We start from the raw sequence: 27,365 nt of genomic DNA, 5'->3' as shown, positions 1-27,365 counted from the left end.
ATCTAAGGCTGAAATCTTTAGATTTTTGGACACTTAAGAGAATTAAGGGATATGGGAGTCTTGGGGAAAGTGGATGAGGGAGCAGTTCTACCACGATCTCATTGAATTGTCTTTTCTGCTTCTACTTCTTACAGTCTTACATTTTGTTTAAAGGTAAATTAAATGTAAAATAACTGGGAAATAAAAAGAGGCATCTGACAAACTTATTTTGCAATGTAAGAATATCCAGGGAATCTCGCACCAGTGAGAAACAGGACAGGATGGCACACACCACACAGGATGTGGTCTCATCCAGACAGTCGCAAGATTTCCCATCTTTCTACTGCTCGCAATAAAGCTGAACATACCAGTTGTCTTCCTGGCTGTTTCCTCTGTTACTGTTAACCTGTTGAGTTTCTCAAAGCAGCTATGACTCAAGGAAAACAAATAAAACTACAGATGCTGGAATCTGAAAGAAAACTAGAAATACTGGAAGAACTCAGCAAGTCAGGCAGCATCTGTGGGAAGAGAAACTATCAAGGTTTCGTGTCAGTGACCTTTCTCAGGACAGGGGATTGGGGGGCGGGGGTGGAGAGTGGAAGGTTTCTGAAGTAGAGCTGGGGAGGAGTGAGGCAAAGGCCATATGGAGACAGGTTAAAACAGATCAGGTGATAAGGAGCACAAGTACTGACTGTCAGCAAGACATTTTAAGGGAACAGGGTGAGAATGGGACAGAAGCATGGTAATGGGAAACAATGAGAGAGCAGTTTACCTGAAGTTGGAGAACTCCATGTTCATTCCAGAGGGTTTACAAACTGCCTAGATGGAAGATAAGATGTTGTTCTTCTAGCTTATGTTGGGCTACACTGTGGCAGTGAAGGAGGCCGCTGGCAGTGAGGTCGGAATGAAAGTGGGATTGCAAACTCAAGTGGCATGCAACAGAAAGCTCAGCATCACCTCTGTGGACTGAGCGCGGGGGCTCCACAATCACTCAGTCTGCGTTTGGTTTCTCCACTGCAGAGGAGACCACATTTTGAATGCTGAATGCAGCATGCTAGATTTGGAAGAAGTGCAAGTGAATCGCTGCTTCACCTGGAATGATTGTTTGCGGCCCTGGATGGTGGGAAGAGGTGAATGGACAGGTGTTGGATCACCTCCAGTTGCACGGGAAGGTGCCGTGGGATGGGGATAGGTTGGTGGGCATGGAAGATCACACCAGTGAGTCACAAAGTGAGCGTCCCTGTGAAATGCAGAAAGGGGAGGAGAGGGGAAGGTGTGATCATTTTGGAGCTGGCGGAAACTGCAGAGGATAATGCGTTAAAGGTGTAGGCTGATGGGGTGGAAGGTGAAACTCAGACTTTGTTCTGTCCCAGCGGAGAGGGAGTGAGAACAGATGTGTGGGAAATAGAGGAAATGCGATTGAGAGCTCCATCCACTCTGGCAGAGGGGAAGCCACATATCAGGAAGGAGGATAACACTCGGAAGACATCAGAGTGGAAGGCCTCACCACTGGAACAAGTGCAACAGAGACAGAGAAACTGGGAAGAAGTCATCGCATCCTTACAGGAGGCACGGTGAGAAGTCAAAGCAGCTGTGGGTGTCTGCGGGTTTGCAAAAAAATGTTAATGGCGAGTCTGAGATGGAGACAGGGAAATCCGGAAAGGGAAGTGTCAGAGATGAACCATGTAAAAGTGAGAGCAGGCTGAAAATTGGCAGCAAAAGTGATGACATTTTCGAGCTCTGCAGGGTGCAGAAGCAGCACCAATGCAGTGGTCATGAAGAGCCATGACTCAAGGATTTACATCAGATCAAATATCTTAGCACCATCTGCTGGTGAACCCCAGCTTCTACAGAAAATAACAGGAGATCCTTCAATTACTGCAACTTAAATATGTAGAAACACTGGGAATTTAAATGTCCCTATTAACATCAAATTAATTTTGAATGGTGAAGTTGCCAGACCTTTTATTACAGTGTTTAAGATGATTTTTCTTATTAAACAGAAAAGCTGCTGAAAAAATTTGGTTGGTATAGAATAAAGCTGCAAGTGACATGAACTCCCAGTAAGCATCAGTGAAGAGCACAACAAAAGCTCCAGTTACAAATTTCCATCCAAACTGTCAAATATTATAGCCACTAGTTCTTAAAAAGGACGAGGGAAACCAAAGTGGCTTGGGGCAGAATGTAGAGATGTACTAGAGATGTAGATGTACCAGAGTACTGCTTTTCTAAATGGATGCTGCCTGGCCTGTTGAGTTCCTCCAGTATCATAGTGTTTTTCATTCAGGTAGAGATGTACAGCTGTAAGGATGCAGAATGACTCAAAAAACTGTTATGAGGAAAACGGGCAAAGAATAAGTACATAGAGTCATAGTTATACATCACAGAAACAGGCCCCCCAGCCCAACTCATCCATGCCGACCAAGCTGCCTACCTGAGCTAATCCCATTTGCTTGCATTTTGCCCATATCCCCCGAAATCTTTCCTATTCACATACCTGTCCAAATGTCTTTTAAACATAGTAATTCTACCCATCTCTACAGCTTCCTCTGGCAGCTTGTTCCACATACCCATCACCCTCTGTGTGAAAAAGTTGCCCCTCACGTCCCCTTAAAATTTTCTCCTCTCATCTTAAATCTATGCCTTCTAGATTTAGACTCCTCTATCCTGGGAAGAAGACTGTGACTATTCACCCTATCTATGCCCCTTATGATTTTATATACCTCTAGGAGGTCAATCCTTGGCCTCCTGGACTTCAGGGAAAAAAGCCCCATGCTATCCAGTCTCTCCTCATAACTCAAGACCTCTGGTCCCAGTAACATCCTCATGAACCTTTTCTGCACCCTCTCCAGCTTAAATGACATCCTTCCTATAGCTAGGCGACCAGAACTGCACACAATACACCAAGTGCTATCTCACCAACAGCTGTAACATGATGTGCCAACTCTTGTACTCAATGTCCTTACTGATGAAGGCAAGTGTGCCAAATGCCTTTTTCATCACCCTGTCTACCTGTGATCAAAAAAGACCTGTAAGAGATATTGAGGATATGTGAACGACTGATGATTCCACATTCCACACAATCTCCTCAGGTGAGTATTCTCTTTTATTAGGGTAGACAAAGCCTTAATCAATTGCCATTGCTCTGCTCTCATTCTAACCCACCTTTACAACTATAACAAGGCCAGCTTTGTCCTATTGTTTCACCCCACTGGATTCCAATTCACCATACTGTCTTCACCACTTCCACTATTATGCCACTACCAAAAATATCTTCCCTCCCCATTCTCAATTCGGAAGGAACCCTTCCTATGTTCCATTGTTCCAGCTCTCCCCATGGCACTTGCTTTTGAAAGCATTGACAAACACTTGTCCATTCATGTCCTCCAATACACCAGCACAGAACCTGAAACAACTCTTCCAGATGAAATTGCACTTTGCTTATAAATTGCTTTCTCCAGTCTAGTATATTGTATCTAATTCCCAACTTAGTTTGTTCAACACTGGGGAACTAGGCATAGCTTAGGTGATCACTTTGCTAGTTATCTCATTTCTGCTCACGGGTATAACTCTGGGCCTTTGGGCACTTGCAGATTCAATCTCCTGTACCATTCCTCCTCTGTCCTCTCCAATTTCAATCAGCTACATTGCTTAAAATTGAACTTCCTTTGATTAAAATACTTCTTGAAGATGGTTCTTCAAAGTCCAGACATCAACACTAATCCCAAAAAACAAGTATTCTTTCACTGTTGAAGGTCAGACTCTCTCACAATGTCTCATTTGATCAATGATCCCGAGGGGGTGTATTCCTCGTAGAAATCATCTTTATTATACCCACCTCCATTTTCTTCTCGACCTGCTATAATAACCCTGGAACTAAAGCTGTTGTCTCTCAGATGCAAAATCCTTGTTCCAGATTGATGCAAGGTGAATCAACAGCACTTTGTTATCTGTAAAAATAAAAGTTTCCCACAGCTTCAAATGTTTAATTAGGTTCATCTCTTCAATCTAGTGAAATCCCAGTGGGTAGGGAAGGGGTGGAGGAAGAGATTGGTCAAAGAGAACATGGATAGGTAGATGGGGTTCTGCACACTGGCCCGGCACATATGCTGATAAGGGATAAAGCTGATGGCAATGGTCAACCCAGTATTTAATTCAAGTGTGTTATTACTCTTCCAAGTCATATAAGCACAAAGGATTGAGGTTACAAAGATATAAAAACAATCATGTGAATGGCCTTCTGTGGCTGTAGATAACATTGCCAAAGAATTGGACTTGGATATATTCAACCCTCAAGCTTTGACTGCATATTTAATTTATTCCTGGCTAATAATCCCACCTTGATTTCACGTTCTTTAATAACCTTGGCCACTTGTTAGGTGAGGATAACAGAAATGTCTTTGTGGATTTATATTAAAAAAAGGGTTGCTTTGCCAAAAATTGCATGGGATAAGATATGCTAAGAGATACAGTCTTCAAGTATTACTTACATTGTACATGCAAGTACCACTGTCTCGGTGAAAACTACTTCAGCAAACTATCAAAAGTGACTTTTTTTCTGATATACTGATATATATTAAGCATTTGAGGAAATAAACTTCATATAAATGTCTAAGTGCTATAGATTAGATCTATTCAGTTTCAGGATGTTTAAGCTAATTTATAACCTATTGCCGGGGGGGGGGGGGGGGGGGGGGGGGGTGGTTTCTGAAACACAGAAAGCTGGTGCCAACCCTGCAGCATTTTGTGTACTTAGTACAAAAACCCATTGTCTGTACCTCAAAGACAAGTTAAAAGGGCTGCTCATTGTTAAAAGTTTCCTCTGAAATTGAAATTACTCTTCTCATGACAGTGTGGCTGAGTCTTCCCACATTTAACTCAGTCTCTCAAAAAAAACAGTAAATCTTCTGCATTGATAATACTCAGGACAGCCTGGAAATGCTGCAAAGAGCACTTTAGTGTTTCTTTTACACGTTTAATTGTTCAGTTTTTAAATCTGCAATCACGGTAAATCTTCTCTAAATTCAATTGAAACTTCTAGATCAAAATGAACAAAACAAGATATTGGTAATCATACTGAAGTGCCAGTATTAAACAGATGGGATTTTCAGCTTTGTAAATAAATTTGGTTGTAAAATTTGCCTTAATTATATGATTGTCCAATATGCACATCTTTGGTAAAGGTCTATTGAAAAAATAAAGGTCCTCCTATTAGGTGAAGGTCAGTCATCCATAGCTGCAGCAGTAGGGCAAAAAACACTCAATATGCCAGCTCCAGTCTGAGATAGTCCTTGTAGATACTCAAGAGGTGAATCATCTTCGATATGAACCAGCAATCTCGTGCCTTAATGACTACCGCCCGGTGGCTCTGACATTCATCATGAAGTGCTTCGAGAGGTCATGACAAGCATTAACTTCAACCTCCCAGACCACCTCAACCCACTGCAATTCGCCTACTGCCGAAAAAGTTCTGCGGCAGACGCCATTTCTCTGGTCCTACACTCATCTCTGGAGTATCTGGACAGTAAAGACACCTAATGTCAGACTATTGTTTATTGACTACAGCTCCACCTTCAATACTATAATATTTTGCTCTAACTCCACCTACAAGTTTGCAGATGATACTTTAGTAGGCTGTTATCTCAAATAAGGATGAGTTGGGAGTACAGGAAGGAGATAGAGAACTTAGTAACATGGTGTCATCTCAACAACCTTTCCCTCAATGTCAGTGAAAGAGCTGGTCATTGACTTCAGGATGGAAGGCAGTGCATATGTTCGTGTCTACATCAATGGTGCTGAGGTCGAGAGGATTAAGAGCTTCAAGTTTCCAGGAGTGAACATCACCAACAGCCTGTCCTGGTCCAATCACGTAGACGCCACGGCCAAGAAAACTCACCAGCACCTCTACTTCCTCAGGAGGGGCTAAACAAATTTGGCATGTCCCGGTTGACCCTCACCAATTTTTATCGATGCACCATAGAAAGGATCCTATCTGGATGCACCACGGGTTGGTATGGCAACTGCTCTGCCTGTGATCGCAAGAAACTGCAGAGAGTTGTGGACACAGCTCAGCACATCATGGAAACCAGCCTCTCCTCCATGGACTCTGTCTACACTTCTTGCTGCCTCAGTAAAGCAGCCAGCATAATCAAAGACCCCACCCACCCCAGACATTCTCTCTTTTCCCCTCTCCCATCAGGCAGAAGATACAAAAAGCCTGAAAACATGTGCCACCAGGCTCAAGGACAGCTTCTATCCCGCTGTTATAAGACTATTGAGCATTTCCCTAGTACAATAAGGTGGACTCTTGACCTCACAATTGACCTTGTTATGATCTTGCACCTTATTATCAAACTGCACTGCACTTTTTCTGTAGCTGTTACACTTTATTCTGCATTCTGTTATTGCTTTACCTTGTACTACCTCAATGCACTGTGTAATGAATTGATCTCTATGAATGGTATGCAAGACAATTTTTTCACTGTACCGTGGCAATAATAAACCAATTCCAATTCTAAATCAAGGGTCACAGAAAGCATAAACTTTGGAGAACACTGAAATTTGTTTTTCTAATAATCATTTTAGCAGCATATTAGATCACAAGGGTGTGAAAGTAATTCAGGCTAAAAAAAACTGAACGGACCAGTTCAACTATAAAGATGTGCCCTGTACGTAATGCAATGATGCCATTTATTGCTCAATGTGAAATATTTGAATTACCAATTTATATACCTCTACTGACTTATTCATCAGTCACCTATTGTAGAACACAACAACCACTATGTTTTGCTTGAGTTTATTTTTATTTCTATACAAACATCAGCCTTCTCAAACGCAAGTCTTCTGCTTGTTAGACAGCCCTGAAAAGGAAAAGGACACACATTAAAAAGCACATTCAGAAAAAAGGGCAAGAAAAATTAGATATGTCAATTTAAAAATTGTAGGGTTTAATTAAATCTTATAAGTGAAGTTGACAAGCATTTCCATATTTATAAAGCAAAAACCATTAAACTAAGCTAGGTAATGAAAATGCAAATGCTATAAGTATCCAACATTTCTACTTGCACATGGAAAGACCTGTCAGTGGCCCATGTAAACCCTGACAAGAGAGGAAATTGAAGGGGAACTGTTTGTTATTTCCTACACTTTCTGTTTTATTTCCTAGTGTGTACTGCTTTTTATACTTACTTGACATCTGTACACACATTTCAAATAATACTAAACCTTGAACACAAAAAAAGCAATCATAAACTTAACAAATGTACTGCTTCTGAGCCTATAAAGGAGATTACGAAGATTTTAGAACTCAGAAAGGAGAAAGGTAGAGGAAAAGGAGAGATCGGTAGCAGTGTGGAGACATTTTGTTTTATTTCCAGATCAATCCATTCTATACTGATGGATCAAGATTGTCTTCATCTGCTAACGTTAAAAGTTCTACATAAAATTAAATTTGGACATACTTTAATAAAAAGAGAATGCTGAAAATAGCATCTGAGGAGAGAGAGACAGATTTAACATTCAAGTCAATAACCTTTCATCAAACTTGTCACACTTATGTTGAAAGTTACAAGTGAAATCTTAATCTCCTGCCTGATCTGATGAGCATTTGCAGTATTATCTGCTTTTAATAAACTTCACAAAGGACTTGGATTCTTGTACACAATTTCCTGTATTCAGAAATGGAAAGGCACTCTACTTCCAGTTCAACCCCTTGTGAGTTTTAAAAATACAACTATGCCAATACAAATAAAATCATGCAGATGAAAGCTTCAATATTTAACTTACTTGGCCACAATCCCGTCGTTCTTTGCTAGCCTCAGGATACAATCATCTGATTCACCCTGTTAAGAAAAAGAGTGAAAATGTGAAATGAGTTTTCAAATGCATACTGGTCAGAAAGCATTCTGTTGTCACCAAAACAAATGTATGAATGCAAAGAAACAGTGGTCGGTGCAGATCCAGCTACAAATGCAATTTTATAAAATTAGCTCAGTACATACTTACAATACAATGAGGTGGCACACAAGTTACGTGCACCAGCACCCCAAGTCAGATTTTTCACCTCCAACCCTCAAGCAGCATATTTCATGGGTCTTTTCACTTGACCAGTCATCGACCATGGTCATTACGCACAAAAACAGCAAAATTCTCTCTCAGGAGGACTATAGCTAAGTTCTGCTTCTCCTCAAGAACTCCAATGAAGAGTAAATAAACGTCGTTACCAAGTTGAGGCAACAGAAAAATAATGATCTACTACTCTGTTGATTTCTCTTCCCTATCCAGAACCATCACCTTGCCCTAAGACAATCTGACAAAAAGCACTTTCTCCCTCATCTTTGACCAAGAAATGGCCAAGCCAAGGCACTTCTACAGAAATTACACTAAAATTGAAGCCCTCCTATAATGAATAAATCTTCATGTGTGTTAGTGTACTCAATATGGAAGATAAAAGCTCCCACTCAGACAAAAGCAATTACTTTTATTTTACACATTTAACTTGTTAAAGTAATTGGGGTGAAACTTTAAATTTAAACATCTGAAAAGTGGTGGATTCTAGGAAATCCACACATACCTTCCATGTAAATAACCAAGATCAGGAAACTCTAAGAGCCCCCCAAAATTCCCATCAATGAGAGTTAAATACAAAAGTGTGTTCTCATTTAAAAGTGCTACATTAGGGCAGACACGTTTGTCCATCGTAACTGTAATATAACATTTAATGTACAATTTCACAGAACTCAATGATTGATCTCCTTTGGCAATCCAGCAGCCTACAAATTATAAGATAAAAACTCTGCAAGTAATGCATTTATTTTTTCCAATATATACATACCATTCTACGAATAGCTCCACAGATGGCATAAGTTCTGTGCTGTCCATTGAATCTCCCAGTTACTTTATCAACCTAAGACAAAACATTTCAACAGATAAATGATTCCATTACCAAAGGGACATCTTGGAAACACGAAAACAAAGACTACAATCAAGCCAATACACCAGAATTGGCACTTTTGATGAAGTGAAAGTGAGAACTGAGAAGGGCAACGTAGATGTTGACGTGGACATGAATAATCAAAAGGCAAAGAACCAAATACAGTGATACCTAGGGGGTTGAATCAGCAATGACAGAATGGATACAAAATCAGCTAATGGACTCAAAACAGAGTAATGGCGAATGGATGTTTTTCCTGACTAGTTGGAGCAGTGGTAACTGTTGGGACAATTATTCTTTTTTATAGACATTAACAACTTGGATTTTGGTACCAGGGCTTATGTATGAAGTATATAGATGACACAAAACCCAGGAATATAGTAACGAGAATGACAGTAGAACTTAGAAGGACACTTAGAAAGTAATTTGATAGGTATTGAAAACCATAAATTGTCTTGCTGCACCTCATGCCTAAATATGAACCTGTAGAGTGAGCACAGTACAGGCAAATAGAAAGACAACTAACATTCTGGTTAAAAATGGATTTTAAGAATCCTCCCTTGTATATATTTAAAAGGAAGTACAAATAAAAAAAATCTCCTGTGCACTTGCATTATCTAGTCACAGATAAAAAAAATTATAGAATGATACAACATGGAAATGGCTACTTGGACTACCCTGCCCCAGCTAGATCTGATAGGGTCCCAATTCTCTGCTGTTCCCTCTAGCTCGGTAAATACTTTCATTCAAGTTATCTAATTTTCTTTGGAACATTACTGCTGAATCTGCTTCCATCATCCTTTTGGGCAGTGCATTCCAAATCACAACAAGCCATTATATTTTTAAAATGTTTCTTAATGAACTCCAAAAGCAAATTCCAAAAGGCGCAAGATATCTGATATAGAAACAGAAAATTTTGGAAATCCTCGTCAGGCTGGAGAGAGAAAGAGTTAACATTTTAGTTTGATGACTTTTAAATCAATCAAGTTTTAAGTTGCAGATAAGGGGGAAGGTGCAAAGAGAACATTTTATTTCATCTTAGAATACTGGTATTTAAACTTTCTCAGACATACCTTTACCACCCTTTCAGTCAGTACTGCCCACCATCATGTGTCTTTCAATCTCCCCCACTGTCAACTCCATGACAGACCTTTTCTTTTGCTCCCTTCTCTCCCCTCCTTCTACGTGACCATCCCCATCTCTGCAACTTAAAACTTCCTCAATTCTTACAAAAAGTCACCTGCTTGAAATATTAGCTCTGCTTCTCTCTCCATATATGCTGTCTGACTGATGAATATTTCCAGTATTTTCTCTTTTTCTTTCTTAATGCTTAGGCTGATGCTTTTTGCTGGTTACCTTAGATCAGTGTCTGCTGGTGTCTACCACTTTGGGCACCAGAAAGTTTCTACTTAATCAAATCATCATTTTGAACAAGAATCCCCAAAGGCAACCAATTAGACCCACTCCCATTCATTCTCGGTTGCCCAGTGAATTCGTCCCTTTGGGTATTAATGCAATACTCCTGAATGGTAATATATATTCTGCCGCCACCACACCTTCCAGACTGGGCACTTTAAATCATAGTAACTGTGTAAGAACATTCCTATTGGTTGCTTCTGCTGACTTTCTTAAACCTGCCCACTATTTCTCCTCATTTAGTCTCAAAATCATCCTGAATTTTAAATATATTTCCCTCACAACCTGACCATAAGGACATGAGTATTTCCAATACCGCCCATACAACCTCTAACCTTAGAAATGCTCAACATTTACATTCTAACCTACTTAGGTATGACTCACATCAGCAAGGTTGATTTGAATGGAGGCATGGTCCTTGGCACCAATAATTCTGTTGCTAGCAGAGCTATAAGACAAAAATTAGCAAATTAGATAACATAGATATCATGTGTGATGCACAGGTCACTACGTGCACATGTTTCATACCCACCATTTGCGTGGAACATAAAGATCAACAAATTCTCCTGCGTCGTTCTGCATGCTGGATTTAGTTCAGCCGGTGGGCTTTTATTCAATTGTGACAGAGATCTATGGAGATATAGAAATAATATGTTAACAGTCGTTTCAAATGGTCTGTTACATTTCAGCTAAATGTTAAGCCACCTTACTGTATAAATTCCTGAAGCAATATAACACTCCATTTTATCACTTCATTTTCAGCATTATTTGCCAAACATTGGTCCAGAATTATACATGACAGAATAGCTTATATTTGAGTTTTAAATAAGAAGTCTCATTAAAAAACTGAAGACAGATATTTATGAATAAATGAAATTTAAAAAAAAGCAAAATAAAAATGCACAGATGTGGATGCCACTGGCAGACCACTGTTTACTGCCCATTCTTAAATGCACTTGAGATGGGAGTGGTGAACGGTGTTGTTGGATAGGGAGTTCCAGCTTTTAGATGCAACATTGCAGCAATATATTTACAACACAGGAGTGGGATGTGACTTGGAGGTGGTGGTGTTTCACATGCTTCAGCACAGGCTGAAATATAGGTGCATAAATACAGCTTCTTGTTGATTTATACAATACTGTTCTTGCTTTAATGACTTTCCATTCACGTGGCACTTTGACAGAAACATTTCATCGTGATTGATAGTACTACAATCAGAGAAAATCTGGTATAAATCCAAAAGCAAGAGATAATAGGGCAGATGACCAAAAAAGGGAAGTTTTAAGATAAACCTCAAAAGATGGCGAGGCAACATTTGTGGAGCAAAAGAGGCCAGAAAGGTCCGACATTCATAGTTACTGAGGTAAGGGAAATGGCAAAAAATATTCAAACCTGATTATGAAAATGTTAAAACCCAAGCTCTGGTAATCTAGGCTATTAAACATTAGGGTTATGGATGAGCTGTACTTGGTGACAGCTGTGATACAGACACCAATTAGTCTGGCTCTACTTCATGGCAGGTGGGTGACAAGAGACTGCCAAAAGGGAATTGGAATGGATATTTTTGAGGGTAAGAAAAACCCTTGTTTTTCAGCAGAGAGGTACAATCTTACAGAAGTAGAGGTCTAAGATATTGGGTTGTTGGAAGTCTATTCTATACTCAGTGCAGTTTTGAAGAATGGGAAGTGAGTTATTGAACATAAAACTCAGAGGACGACTGATAGGGTAGTTGCTGAGAGAATGTTTCCTCTGGAGGGGATATCAAGAAGTAGGAGATACAGTTTCGGAATAAGAGGTCACCCATTTAAGACAGGAATAAGGAGGAATTTCTTTTCTGAGTGTTGTGAATCTTTGGAATTGTCTACACTAGAGAACTCTGGAAGTGGAGTCTGACAGTCTGTCAAGATTGACAAACTTCTGAATTACAAGGGAGTCATGGGATGAGTACAAGATAGAGGTCACAGAGCATGGAAACAAGCCCTTCAGCCTACCAAGTCCATGTTGATCATCAAGCACAAATTTACACAAATCCCATTTTATTCTCCCCACATTTCCTTCAACTCACCATAGTTTGTATCACTCACATACAAAGTAGGAGCAATTATGGTGACAAATTAACCTCTCAACCCACACGTCTTTGGAATGTAGGAGGAAACCAGAGCACCAGGAGGAAACTAGCATGATCATAGGGAGAATATGCAAACTCTATTCAGACAGCATTGGAGGTCAGAACTGAACCAGGGTCAATGAAGCTGAGGAAGCAAATCTACTAGCTGCACCACTGTACCGCCTTTATATGTTGAGGCCAACTTTGGGATCAGCTACGATCATTTTGAATGATGGAGCAAGCTCAAGGGGACAACTGACCTACTCCTGCTTCTCATGTTCATAGTACCAAGCATGATGAGGTGTGAATACTTTGGTTCAGCAAGCAGAAAGGAAGATGGAACAATGTTTGTAGCTGGGGCTAAACATCACTTTTGAGTTTCCCAATTTTTGACTGGGGGTAAATTTGGGTTTATTCTACACTATTTTTGTACAATGTTGCAAAGGGACATGGGTGTGATTACAACAGTAAACCATTCAGCCCTGAAACTTGTCCTGCCATTCAATTCAATCCACATGTTGACTTTACTTTCGTCCTGTAATCTTATTTCAGACATGGGAGTTGCCCTAAGAATTGAAGACCAGCCTTCTATCTCAATATTCGGAGCTTGAGGAAGATATTGTACAATTAGAGAGAGGTAAAGGACAGCATGAGAAAGGGCAAAAGTAACCAAAGACAATATGATTAAATGGAGGTCACAGAACCAAACCAAACTGCAGAGACAGTGTTTCTTGTATGTAGCCACAGAAATAACATGCTGGTAAATGAACAATGTAAAAAAGAATCAGAAAACCTACAACAGGTAAAGGGACAATCACGATATTCTTCATTGCATTGTTTTGGGAGAGGGACTCAGTTTCAAAATTTACATTTACCTCCCTGTGGGAAAGTAAATTGCAGGGCCCTTTTGTCTTTAGGTGGATAGATTTACTGCTGCCTGTAACTGCCATGTAGCATTTGGGAGGCTTATATCTTGCAAATCTCAATATAAGAAATGAGAGCCAGGAACATAGAAAATTAGAAGGCCTTTTGATCTGTCGAGCCTGCTCCACCATTCAATACAATCAAGGCTGATCTTCGATCTCAATACCATACTCCAGCTCTCTCCCCAAACCCCTTAATGCTTTGTACCTAGAAATCTCTCTCTTTTCAAGTTATTCAGTGACTTGGCCTCCTTGGCCTTCAGTGGAGATGAATTTCACAGGTTCAACACTCGGTCAAGAGATTCCTCCTCTTCGCAGTCCTATACGTCTTTCCTTACATTCTGAGATTGTGATCCTTGGTTCCAGACACCAGAGCAAGGAGAAACATCCTCCCAGCATACAGCCTGTCAGACCCTCTCAGAATTTTGTATTCTTCAATAAAATTCCTTCTGAATATTACACATGGGCCTAAGTGATCCAACCTCTCCTCATTTGACAGTCTCACCACGCCTGGAACTAGTCTAGTGAATCTTCACTGCACTCCTGCTGTGGCAAGTATATCCGTATTTTTAGGTAGAGACTAAATCTGCACATAATACTTCAGATGAGTTTACACCAAGGCCCTACATAATCACAGTAAGACACCATCACTTCTGGACTCAAACCCTCTTGTAATAAAAACCAATATGCCATTTGCCTTTCTATTTGCTTGCTGCACCTGTAAATTGGCTTTTAGTGACTTGCTTACAAGGATATTTGTATCTCTCTGAACATCCGCATTATCCCATGTCTCAATGTTTAAAAAATACATCGCTTTTTTCTTTTGCATACCACATTAGACATGTTCTTGTCCACTCACTCAGCGTGCCTATACCCCCTTGAAGCCTCATTGCATCTCCTTCCTTCTCACAATCTCAATTAGTTATGTATCAGAGTGACCTTCGAAATGTGACATTTTGTCCCCTTAGCCAAATCATTGATTTAAATTATGTATCACTGGGGTTCAAGCACAATGCAGGTAAAATTTGCACCACAAACCACAGAGGCCTTTTTTTTTAAAAAGGTGTTCTCTTCTTTATTATTGTTTTGGCTCTGAGATTTAAGGCTTTTCACTAGTATTTGTGTTTGTTATGGTTGCCATAACTGCATATTTTCAGGCATGTGACTCTAAAACTTTTGACATCAGCATGCAAACACTCGTCAGTCTCCAGCACCCACCGATGATTTTTGTGATCTTCGAGGTGGGACATAAACCAGGAACTTTCAGACTCAGGCAAGTGCTTTCAGCTGAGCCAGACCTGATGTAGACTCAGACTAAGGGTGAAATCGTCAGCTATTTTCCACATACTTGCCACCGCCACTCGTGCTGAAATTTCAGTCGAGACACCGATAAAAACAGAAGTATGTGGAAAGCAGCTGATGACTCCATGATGTGCTGTGTGATGATCCCTAATTGCAAGTTTCAATGGATGAAGACTGTTAATGAGCCATCGGGCTCAGCAGGAAGCAATTTAGAGTTTGAAGTTTCCCGGTTCTTGTCCCACACCAAAGATGGCAGAAATGCAGGCTGGCTCCCTGTGGGTTTCTCTAACCAAGTGGCACACTGTTGAAGGTGGCATCTTCCGGCCACAAGGTTAAACCAACTCGGGGTGGGGGGGCTAAATCTGATGGTAATTACTGGAAGAGCATGGGAGTTACCTCCAGTAACGTTCCTCACATCGAGGTGACTAAAACAGAGAGCCCTATGGCTGTCACGTGGCCTTTTGTGGGATCTTGCTGTGCACCAACCGGCTGCCACGGTTCCTACATCTTGGGGCTCCTCAGAAGAGCCTTCAGGTACACACGGCGGGGAGGTGGCCCGCCCGGCGGGAACGCGGCCCGCCCGGGGAGCCCCGGTGCTGCCTCCACACGGTCCCGGCACCGACGGCTCGGCCCGCCTCACCTCACACACGCGGTGGCCCCGCTCCCATCAACCGGGCTCCCCTGCCCGTCGTCAGCGTCAGCCCCAGCCCCGATCACAACCCCCGCCATCCCCCACCAGAACCAGAGCCACGTCCGGGCCCCGGGGCACAGGCGGCCGCCTTTCCCTCACTCACAGCCCGGACTCACCTCCGCGCAAATGGCCGACAGCGAAAAGAGAGAGGGGACGCCGCGGCGGACGTGACGTCAGAGAGCCCAGGCGCGCGAGCCCCAATTCCGCGTCGGGATGCGCGCGCACTGCGGGGCAATGCCCGTGGCTGCGGGGCAAACCCTGGTCTGGGCACTTCCTCAGTCTCGGTGCTGCAGGAGAGTCTGCAGATGCTGGAATCCGGAGCAACCCACACAAGGTGCTGGGCGAACTCAGCAGGTCGGGCAGCATCTGTGGAGGGAAATAAACAGTCGACGTTCCGGGTCATCAGGACTGGAAAGGAAGAGGGTAGAAGCCAGAATAAGAACAATACACTTGTACGAGTGGTACGCAGGACAAGTTTCTCACTGTACCTCGGGTCAAGTGACAATAATAAATCAACACCTGTGCTATTATGTGTTATTATGTAGTCATAATAAAGAACTACAGTTCCCAGAAGGCAATGTAAGGGGTCACATGGAGGAACAGGAAGTGGTTGTGAAAAGAGAGGGAAAGCAAACCTGTCTGTTGTTGGTTAATAAAATGTTCAGATGTTAAACCTACCCGAAGTTTGTCTCTTGATGAAGAACAAACAACAATACCAGCACACACAAAATGCTGGAGGAACTCAGCAGGTCAGGGAGCATCTATACAGGTCTAATGAAGGCTCTGGACCCGAAACATCGACTGTTTATTTCCCTCCATAGATGCTGCCTGACCTGCTGAGTTCCTCCAGCATTTTGCGTGTGTTGCTCCAGATGCCAGGATCTGCAGAATCTCTTGTGAGCCACCATAAGAATGTCGGGGGGTGAAGGAGCACAAGCTGGCAGATGATAGGTGAGTCCAGGTGAGGGAGGAAGGTAGGCAGGTGGGGGGGGGGGGAATGTAGGAAGCTGAGGGGTGATAGGTGGAAGAGGCAAAGGGCAAAGAAGAAGGAATCTGGTAGGAGAGGGCAGTGGACCATGGAATAAAGGGAAGGAGGTGGGAAATAGATGGACAGGTCATGAGGGTGGGGGAAGAGAAGGGGGAGGGGGCAACAGGATTGAGGGAAGACAAATTGGGGGAAGGAGGGAATAAAATGGGGGGAGAAGAGGGGACGAGTTACTGGAAGTTGAGAAATCGATGTTAAGTCCATCAGGTTGGAGACTAACAAGGCAGAATACGAGGCGTTGTTCCTCCAACCTGCATCTGGCTTCAGCATGGCAGTAGAGGAGGCCATGGGAGTGGGGTGTAGAATTGAAGTGGCTGGCCACTGGGAGATGGCTTTAACTTTTGCTTTTGTGGTGGATGGAGCGAAGGTGCTTGACAAAGCAGTCACCCCATCCGTGTCGGGTCTCATCAACGTAGAGGAGGCCGCATCGGAAGCAATAAATGACACCCTTGGATTCACAGGTGATACGCTGCCTCATTGGTGCAGTTGCAGGGATAAGTGCTGGGAGGGCCATCAGTGGGGAGGGACAAGTGGACAAGGCAGTTGCGGAGAGAGCAATCCCTACGGAAAGTGGAGGGGGGTGGGGAGAGGAAGATGTTCCTGGTGCTGGGATCCCTTTGGAGGTGGTGGAGGTTGCAGAGGCTCGTGGGGTGGTAGGTGAGGATAAGGGAAACCTTGTCCCTGTTATGTCGGGGAGTGGGATGGGGTGAGGGCAGACGTGCCGGAAATGGAGGAGATGCAGGTGAGGGCAGCATTAATGGTGGTGGAAGGTAAACCCCATTTACTGAAGAAGGAGGATGTCTCAGATGTCCACATTGGGGCCAGACGCAGTTTGGAGGAACAACACCTCATAATCCACCTTGGTAGTCTCCAACCTGACGGTCTCAACATTGATTTCTCGAACTTCCAGTAACTCCTCTCCTCTTCTCCCCCCTTTTTACTCTCTCCTTCCCCTACCTTTGTCTTCCCTCGTTCCTGTGGCCCCCTTCCCCTGCCCTCATGACCTGCCCATTTATTCCCCACCTCCTTCCCTTTATTCCATGGTCCACTGCCCTCTCCTACTGGATTCCTTCTTCAGCCCTTTACCTCTTTTACCTATCACCTCTCAGCTTCTTGCATCTCCCCCCTCTCCCACTCACCTACCTTCCCTCTCTCAACTGGACTCACCTATCACCTGCCGGTGTGTCCTCCTCCCCCTCCCCTGACCACCATATTCTGGCTTCTGCTCTCTTCCTTTCCAGTCCTGATGAAGGGTCTCGGCCCAAAGCGACGACTGTTTATTTCCCTCCATAGATGCTGTCTGACCTGCTGAGTTCTTCCAACGCTTTTTGTGTGTGTTCCTCCTCAATCTCATAACTTTGGGAGAACCACAGAACTGAAATTGGTTTATTATTGTCACTTGTACCGAGGTACAGTGAAAAACTTGTCTTGCATGTGATCGTATAGATCCTGCAGTACATTGAGGTAGTACAAGGGGAAAACAATACAGAATGCAGAATAAAGTGTAACAGCTGCAGAGAAAGTGCTGGCAGGTAGACAATAAGGTGCAATCTCATAATGAGATAGATTGTGAGGTCAATAGTCTTATTATACTAGGGAGCCGTTCAATAGTCTTATAACAGCGGGATAGAAGCTGCCCTTGAGCCTGTGGTACGTGCTTTCAGGCTTTTGTATCTTATGGGAGAGGGGAGAACAGAGAATGTCTGGGGTGGGTGGGGTCTTTGATTATGCTGGCTGCTTTACGCAGTGAGTATAGCCAGAATCCATGGAGGGAAGGCTGGTTTCCATGATGTGCTGAGCTGTGTCCATAACTCTGCAGTTTCTTGTAGTCTTGGGCAGGGAAGTTGCCATACCAAAGATTGGTAATTGGCTTGTTATTGTCACATGTACTGAGGTACCGTGAGAAACTTTGTTTTGCATGCCATCCATACAGACCATTGCAATAACAAAAAGCAGAATATAATGTTATAGTTACAGAGAAATGCCCATTAAAGCTCACCACATCAGCCAATGGCACCCAGTTGCATTATAAATAAACCTGGCTATCTTCAAAGTTAAAGTCGAGTTTATTGTCATATGCACAGGTGCAATGAAAAACTTAGTTGCAGCAGCATCACAGGCACATAGCATTAGAGACACAACATTCAAAAGAGAAACATAAATTATACAAGAAATAACACAATTAGAATTTTAAAAATGTCCATTGTAGTGTAAAGTGTCCTTTCATAACTTATTATCCATATCTATAGACACCTGGAAAAATAGGAGCAGAAGTAGTCCATTCAGCCCATCAAACCTGCTCAAAACACTCAGTTCTTGTTATCCATTGGTTTGCTATCTGCACACTCACGAGGTTGGCTACATGCCTCATCAGGATTTGTTTCAAATAAATATAAACAACGTACATGTTGAGGAACCAATCATTGTCTGTATAATAGGCTGAGCAGTTTCTAGATCACCTGTTTCAATTGACTTCCCGCTGTGTACTGTTCTAATTGAGAGTAATCTTTGCTTATACAGCTCCATTCCATGATGATCCCTACTTGCAAGTTTCAATAGAAGAAGATTGTTAGCTAATATCATCTCCTCTTGGGTATTAATTGTTTATTAATGTATGTGAGTTAGAACAATATGGGGTGTGTGTATTATCTGGGGAGTGAAGTGGGTACGGAGGAAAGGGTCCTAGTGATCTCCATTTTTTACATTATTTGTGGGAAGTCTGTGCCATTTTTCCTTGCAGATAGCGACTTAGAAGAGCTTGCCTACACTATCTTGATATCCCATTTTGTTGCTGTCTTCCCAATACTCCTTTGTGCCTTTTGTGTCTAGAAATACATCTATCTATCTTCTTAAATATATTCGGCAGCTTGGCCTCCACATCCTTCCATGATAGAGAATTCCATAGTCTCAACACATGGGGTGAAGAAGTTTCTCATCTCTGTCCTAAATGTCTAACCCTATATGCAGAGACAGTAAACCCCAGTTTTAGATTACTCCCTACTCCTTTCCCCCATCCTCATCATCCCAACCAAGGGAAATGTCCTCACTGTATTCAGCCTGTTGAGCCCTGTCAGGAACTCACATGTTTCAATTAGATCTCCTCTCATTCTTCTAAACTCAAGTGAATGCAGCCCTGGCTGATGGGGGTTCGATTCCCGTCGTTGTCTGTAAGGAGTTTGTACGTTCTCCCCATGTCTGTGTGGGTTTCCTCCGGGTGCTCCGGTTTCCTCCCACATTCCAAAGACATACGGGTAGGTTAACATGGGTTTAAAATGGGTGGCGTGGACTTGTTTGGCCGGAAGGGCCTGTTACCACGCTGTAAGTAAAAAAAATTTTAATTTAAAAAAATTTTAAAAAAATTTAAATTTAAAAATTTTAAAAATTTAGTCGACCTAAGGTATAACAGTTTGGCTGATCAAGGATCAGTCCAGTCAATGTTCCTTGCACTCCCTTCATGGCAACTGGCACGGTAGTGTAGCGGTTAGCATAATGCTTTACAGTGCCAACGACCCAGGTTCAATTCCCGCCACTGTCTGTAAGGAGTTTGTACGTTCTCCCCATGTCTGCGTGGGTTTCCTCCAGGTGCTCCGGTTTCCTCCCACATTCCAAAGACATACAGGTTAGGAAGTTGTGGGCATGCTATATTGGCACTGGAAGCGTGGCGACACTTGCAGGCTGCCCCCCCAAACACTATGCAAAAAATGCATTTCACTGTGTGTTTCGATGTACATGTGACTAATAAAGATCTTATCTCCTCTCCTAAGTAAGACTAAAAATGCGCACAATATCCACACAAATGTGATTTCACCAAGGCACTGTAAAATTCTAGTAAGACATCCTTGTTCCTGTACTCAAAACCTCTACGTTGACTTTGTCTAAATCCGTTAATATTTTCTTAGTGTCCTTTTATCAAATACTTTATTATAAATTCTTGCATTTTCCCTTCTACTGATGTTAGCACAACCAATCAGTCGTTCCCCATTTTCCTTCTCCCTCCTTTTTGAAATAGTGGGGCCAGATTTGCCACCTGCCAATCAGCAGGAACTATTCCATAATCTATAGAATTTTGGAGATGACAAGCAGTGCAGCGTGGCTGCCTCTTTCAGTACTTTGGGATGCAGGTTATCAAGTCCTTGGAGTTTTTTTGCCTTTCAAACCCATTAACTTCCCCAGCATTTTTTCCTTTGCCAATACTTCCTTTAATTCCCATTTTTCATGAGATTCTTGGTTGCTTAAGATTTCTGGGAAGTTATTTGTGTCCTTCAAGGTGAAGACACAAGCAAAGTACTACATGAATTGTTATGACATTTCTTTGTTCCCCATTATAAATTCTCCAGCTGCTGATAGGAAAGAACCTACATTTTTCTTCACTAATCTTTTCAGTTTCCCATACCTGTAGAAGTGTTCACGTCCTTTGCAGGTTTACTCTTATCCTCTATCTTTTCTCCCTTAATCAATCTCTTGGTCCTTTTGTTTTGCTGGATTCTAACTGCTCCCAGTCCTCAGTCTTGTTGCTTTCTCTGGCCACTTTATGTAACTCTTCTTTGGACCCAGTACTTAATCCTCAACTTCTTTTGTTAGCCACGGTTGGGTCATCTTTTCTTTTGTATTTTTGCATCAGAAAGGGATGTGTAACTGTTACGGTTCCTGCTTTTGCTCCTTCAATGCTAGCCATTTTGTATCCATAATTGTGCCTTTTGATGAAGCTCCCCATCAGAGCTGCCTCACTCCTCATACCTTCACAGCTTCCTTTGTTTAGATTTAGAATTCTAGTTTCTGATTAAACTATTTTAATGAAGAATTTTGTCACATCGTGGTCACTCTTCACTAAAGGACCTTGCACAAGATTATTAATTAACCCCTTTTCATTGCAGGACCCAATCTAAGATAGTCTTTTGATTTGGAAATGACACTTAGTCTCAGTAATAAAAATACACTTTGTTTAAACTTGTATAACTTCATCAACAGATATATTGTAAAGAATTTAATCCATCTTAATACTTTTACCTCTTTAAAATAAATATTTCCATATATTCAAGTATTTTGCTTTTTTTGAACACAATCTCCTACAATTATCTTTGCAATAATGTTCATAAGTACAATGTGCAGCATGTTGATTGTGAATAATAATTACTGCTTCAAGGCTGTGTCACCCCTTTATTGTGCCATGTGACTAACCATCATTAAGACTGCAACCATGTTCCAGAGGTAGCCTGTGAAGAGAACTACAATAAAGCAAATGTGCTGGTCGAGCTCCTTGTATCATGTACGTATCAAACAGTGCATTTCTGCGACAGACATCATCACAGGTTAAGAATCCCCTCTGCACAATATGCTTCTAAATGGCAAGGTTGGACTGGTGAGAAATCAGAGCCAGCAAAGACTGAGCGAGAGATTTCTGGATAGAACAATTGGAATGTTATTGACGTATCACTTTGAAAGTCTTTTGTGTTAGGGTAAAAAAAAAGTTAAAGCACTGACTCAACATGTGCAAATTGTGGAGTATCATAGGGCTCCTCTACTCTTTATATAATGGCTACAAATAGCTTTGTTTAAAATTGAATCACAGTTTAACATGATGACTAATTTTGTGTTGCAGTTGCAAGAGCACAGGTTAAGGACATTCCCACTGTACGCTATGCCCAACTGAAAATGCTCATGGGTGAGCACTGGCAATGATTATTTTGTCTCAAATAGGATGTGGAAAGAGCTCCTAAGCATTAAAGTGACACACTGGGGAAAGAATGTAGCAGCAGCTAGGAACGTAAACAAGCTTGATATCTCGTACCATAATAGGATAAATTTGCAGGAAAAATATTTCAAAACTCTATTCTAAAAGAAGAGCTGAGACCCATTGGGAAAATATGCAAAGTTGATAATGAGGTAAAGATGTGGATGGTACATACTGCAGCCATGGAGTGAATGAATGAAAAGTTTAAGAGCAGGCATAAGGAAGATTCAAGTAAATCCCATGTAGAAAAAATATAAAATCAACAATAATTTTTAAAATAATCCTGAAAGGTTTATTGCTCTGGACCAGCATTTCTCACCATATAACAAGAAAGTCAGTAAGAATTCAGGGCCAGTACGTACCAGTAGAGGTGAAAGGCAAAGACAGCAAGAGTAGCTGACAAAGGAAATTGAAGGTTTGATCAGGAAACAAAAGAAAGCACAAGGCAGGTACAGGCAGCTGGAACTGAGAGTCCCTTGAGGAATATAGTGTGTGTAGGAGAGAACATAAGAAATTAGGATAGCAAAAAGGGGTCAGGAAATATCCCTGGCAAGATTGAGAATCTTAAGACTTTCTGTGAGTATACGAGGAGCAAGAGAAAGAGTGCTATTAGTGATTAAAGGAGTAATCTACATGTGGAGTCAGGCGATGCCCTAAATGAATACTTCTCATCTGCATTCACCAAGGGGAAGGATGTGGAAGATAGGGAGTTCAGGAAGAGGTATGTGGAAAATCTGGAGCAGGTCAGTATTAAGGATGAGGAGGTATGAGACACCATGGGATTTACAAGAGTTCATAAATCCCAGGGCCTGATGAGATCTATCCCAGATTGCTAAAGGAAACAAGGGAGGAGATAGCCAGGGCTCAGATGGAGATTTTTGCAGCTTCGTTAGCTGCAGGTGAGGTGCCAGAAGACCAAAGGATAGCTAATGTTGTTCCTTTAAAGAATGGGAGCAGGGATAAACCAGGTAACTACAGGGTTATGTCAGTGATAGGAAAGTTATGGAGAAAATCCTAAGGGATAGGATTTATATACATTCAGAAAGGCAGGGGCTGATCAGGGATGGTCAGCATGGCTTTGTGTGGGGGAAATCTTGTCTAATTTGATTTTGTTTTTTAATTAAAAACACAAAAAAAGGTAACTCATTTGATTGAAGGCATTTGATGAGGTTCCACATGGTAGGATGGTGCAGAAGGATACATGGGATCCAAGGAAACCTGGTTAATTGAATCCAAAATTGGCTTGGTGGTAGTAGGCAGAGGGTAGTGTGGAAGGATGCTTCTGAGTGCAAGTCGGTGACCAATGGTGTATTGTAGAGATCAGTGCTGGGACCCTTGTCTATGGTATATATTGATTTAAATGTGAATGGAGAAGAATGATTAGTAAATTTGTGGGGGACACAAAGGGTGGTGGTGTCATGGATCGTGAGGTTGTCTAAGGCTATAAAGATATAGATCAGCTGGAAAGATTTGGGGAGATGGAACTTCCTAATTCCATGAAGCTGGGAAAGATGAAAAGTGCAAGGCGATACATTTGGGGAAGTCAAATAGGGGTAGGACATATATAATAAATGGGAGGGTATTAGGAATGTTGATGAACAGAGGGACCTTCGGGTTTAAGTCCATAGTTCTCTGAAAGTGGCAACATGGGTAGATAGGGAGGTAAAGGCATAATGGCATGCTTGCCTTCAGAGATTGTGGCATATAATACAAAAGTTGGGACATTAAATTGTAACTTTACAAAACACTGGTCAGACACACACAAGTATCGTGTGCAGTTTTGGTCACCACACAACGGGAAGGGTGTCATAGTGTTGGAGAGAGTGCAGAGAAGATTCACCTGGACATTGCCTAGGTTGGAGAACTCCAGTATTAGGGAGAGATTAGAATAGACTGGGTTTGCTTTTCCTGGAGTGAAGGAGATTGAGGTATACAAAATAAGAGGCATAAATAGGGTAGATGGAATCTTTTCACAGTGGGGGGAAAATCAAAAACAAGAGGGCATAGGTGTAAGGCAAGAGGTAGGAAATTTTAAAAAGGGGATGAGGGGAGTTTTTTTGCTTTACAAGTGGTTCAACTACAAGAGGAGGTGGTGAATCAGATACATCATGTTTAAGAGACATTGAAACAGGCACTTAAATAGGCAAGGCCTAGAGGGATACAGTCATAATGTGTGCAAATGGGATGGTATAAATGGGCAAAAAGGTCAGCATGGACAAAGTGGGCCAAAGGGCCTGTTTCTGTGCTGTACAATTATGACTTGTATTTAGTGGTAGAAAATGTAATCAAATAATACATAAATTAATTTCTCATTAAGCGATGTAGCTGGCATTGATTAATTTGTACAAGTGCAGGTTCAACTCTGATTAGGAGATCTAAAATAGAGAACTTAAAAGCATGCAGTCACTCGATGACAGTGAGATCACATTTGTACTGTTGTTCATGAAACCGATGTTAATTTGTTTCAACAGTAGGATTTGAATATTTTGACTTGGAGTCTTGGAAATCACAGGATTTTGTTTCAAGACTTCTGCAGTCACATTTAACAGTGTCCAGCTTTCCAAAATAGTTTCCTTTGTCAGACTTCTGGTATCTCAGTTTCCAGCTAAAATCCAGAGTGATCTTGTACAGAAAGATTATGGAGTGATACTGGTCTCAGTATGAAGGCAATATTAATTAAAAAGGAAGAATTGGCACCCGCAAAGGGCTTTTCATGTTCCTGTCCAAGTATTTTTGAAGAATTACTGACAAACTTTTGATCTCTAATCTATTACATAATAGCATCAGTTATGCTCTCAGAAACCCATATCCATCTGTGAAAAGAAATAGACTAGAGACTTAATTATATTCAAAATTGAAATTTTTACTTGAAATATTGCAGTTCCACTAATACAAAATGAATAAAAATATGCATAAATTTTTTTATAATAGCTTTTTAAGTCCCAAGACTGTCACTTTGTGCAATGAGACACAGGAGGTCATAGTTCATTTGGAAATACTCAAATGCTTCTTAATTATCTAAAGCAATGAGAACCCATTAGAGAAATAACTTAATTCCATTTTCTCATTGTACGATAAATAAAAGAGCACATTACTTTATAAACCAATTCAATTTGCAGCACCCATGTGGCAAAATAATCCATATTTTCAGTTGTCAAGATACAACAAACAAAGAATAAAGAAAGCCAAGGCTTAATATAAAGTTACCAAGCAAAGTTAAAATCTCTAGAGAATTACCATTGAGATGAGGTTCAAGGGAGGGTGGAGTTTGAAAGCATACCCTTTGTATTTTAGAAAGTACACCTTAAAACAATGAAATTAGAAGCAGTTCAGTCACAAAAAGTTAGAAATGGTCTTGGAGTAATTTGGAGAGTCATTAAAATCATTTGTATATACTTAGCATTTATTTCTTTGAGTTTGGGTTGAAGAGTTTTGATTAAATAAGGTACAATTTCTGGTGGGCAGGTAGGGGAGGGGAAAATACAGTGGGAAAGTATAGTCTAAAATTTAAGAGCAAGGCCATTTTAAGTGAAATTTAATCACAAGGTAGAAGAAATCTGGAACATTCCACAACAAACTGTGGACAGTAGATTAATTTAACTTTTCAAAATGGAAAGATGGATTTTTATTAAGCTGGGAGGATGAAGGGACATGCAGCAAATGGAGAGGAGGTACAGATCAGCCTTGATCCAACTGTGCAACCAGACAGACTCAAGTGATTGAATGACCTGCTTCTGTTCCCAGGCCAGACAAAAAAAGTGAATGGACAACCAATAAAATCTATACAAAAGCAGCAATGTAATGCGCTCTTTTCACAGTTTTTAAATAAGTTGCAGACTGATCATGTGATCATAATTTGCTCACTGTTGGTTCTACTGTCAATACCTGAAATAGCTTCACACTGTGAAACCATTAAATTAAGTGTAGACCAAATGCAAAATATTGCAGATGCTAGCAATCCAAAATAAACAAACTGCTGAAATTGCCGTCAGGTCATGCAGCATCCAGGGAGACAGGAAGGGAGAGTTAACTTTCCAACTTTATAGTTCTGATGAGAGGTCGTCAATTTAAAATATTAACTTTCTTCCCTTACTCCAAGGTGCTGCCTGAGCCGCTCAGTCTTTACAGCATTTGGCCATTTTTAATTACAAAAATATTATACTCTCACAAGACAAAAGGTAAGATGTCAAAACGTAGAAGCTACATAAACTTTGACGACAGTTAATATTTAAATATTAAATATTTGACAATATTACCATTAAAGGAGAAAAATGAAAGCTGGTCTTCAATATTATTTTCCAACTGACCACAATCTGTAAGAGGACCCTAAGTGCATCTATTAATTACATCTATTGGTAAGATTAAAAATTGCATGAAAGGAGATCTAAAAGGGACAATTATCTTAAACAGTTTACATTTTACAAACAAAATTATGAAAAGGAATACATTTTTACAGAAGACTAAACACTATACTACAGACGGGTGTGAAACATGAAATATTCAAAAATATAGTTCAAATATTAACTGTGTAGCACCATAAATGTGCTTCAATTGAATCTCTAACATAGAGTTGTGGTTTCTGTGCAACTAACAGCAGTCTCTAACCACTACAGTAGCACAATGCTTGGAAGAACAAATAGCTTGGAACAGGCTATCACAGCAACGACAAGTCACCATGTAGAAAAGTGCTGTTGCCTATTGTTGACTTTTTGGTAGTAATTATTACTATCCCTCATCATGTGACACATGACTGGCCATTACACACATTTATCCCATCACAAGTTTCACCCAAGTATCAATAAAGGTGCTTTAATTAAAAAAAGAACTGACATAAATCAACTTCAAGAAGTTGGATGAATCAGCAGTAACTGTTGCCAACTAGTATAATAGTAGTTTCTTTGTTATGGTTTTTCTTGTGCTAATAAAGAGAAGGAAAATAAAGACAATTCAACCAGTGCAGCAATTTAAGGAAGAAGTTCGCGTCATCTTCAGTAGGAATGTAATTGCATCTAGGATTGCTGGACAAGGCGCCTGTAGTGAGGTAACACTTTTTTCTCAGGAAGGTAAAGGCCAAACTCTAAAGCCACAAGTGTTGTGAACTCAAAAGAAACCAGCTCCTTGGAGTTCAATCTTAATCGCTCTTCCAGTTTCTGCGTACAAAAGATTGATAAAAAGCAATTTATAAGCGTTACAAAAGTGAAGCATGCAATGCACACATCAACTACAAGTTTTCAACAAA

The 27,365-nt window shown here is 41.1% G+C and overlaps 2 protein-coding genes across 3 annotated transcripts in view; both read right to left on the bottom strand.

Moving 5' to 3' along the window:
* Positions 1 to 6,759: 6,759 nt before the first annotated feature.
* On the bottom strand, positions 6,760 to 15,528 carry rps21 (ribosomal protein S21). 2 transcript variants are annotated; one of them, XM_052031376.1, is made up of 6 exons: positions 15,467 to 15,527; positions 10,860 to 10,957; positions 10,712 to 10,775; positions 8,813 to 8,884; positions 7,765 to 7,820; positions 6,760 to 6,839 (listed from the first exon to the last, which is right to left on the bottom strand). In XM_052031376.1, the coding sequence occupies exons 2-6, from the start codon at positions 10,907 to 10,909 to the stop codon at positions 6,830 to 6,832; spliced, it is 252 nt and encodes an 83-aa protein (XP_051887336.1). In that variant the 5' UTR covers positions 10,910 to 10,957; positions 15,467 to 15,527; the 3' UTR covers positions 6,760 to 6,829. The 2 variants fall into 2 exon arrangements, with proteins under 2 accessions (XP_051887336.1, XP_051887337.1); XM_052031377.1 differs by lacking the exon at positions 6,760 to 6,839 and having other exon boundaries at positions 7,761 to 7,820; positions 15,467 to 15,528.
* A 9,454-nt stretch (positions 15,529 to 24,982) lies between these two features.
* Positions 24,983 to 27,365, bottom strand: part of cables2b (Cdk5 and Abl enzyme substrate 2b) — a 28,640-nt gene continuing 26,257 nt past the window's right edge. The window contains exon 9 of the mRNA XM_052031678.1: positions 24,983 to 27,276. Coding sequence (XP_051887638.1) covers positions 27,136 to 27,276 — 141 coding nt within the window. The 3' untranslated portion in view covers positions 24,983 to 27,135. The remainder of the gene's footprint in view (positions 27,277 to 27,365) is intronic.

Source organism: Pristis pectinata, chromosome 16, assembly GCF_009764475.1.
Source record: "Pristis pectinata isolate sPriPec2 chromosome 16, sPriPec2.1.pri, whole genome shotgun sequence".
In the NCBI taxonomy this organism is placed as follows: Eukaryota; Metazoa; Chordata; class Chondrichthyes; order Rhinopristiformes; family Pristidae; genus Pristis; species Pristis pectinata.
This window is presented reverse-complemented; position numbering and strand designations above follow the sequence as displayed.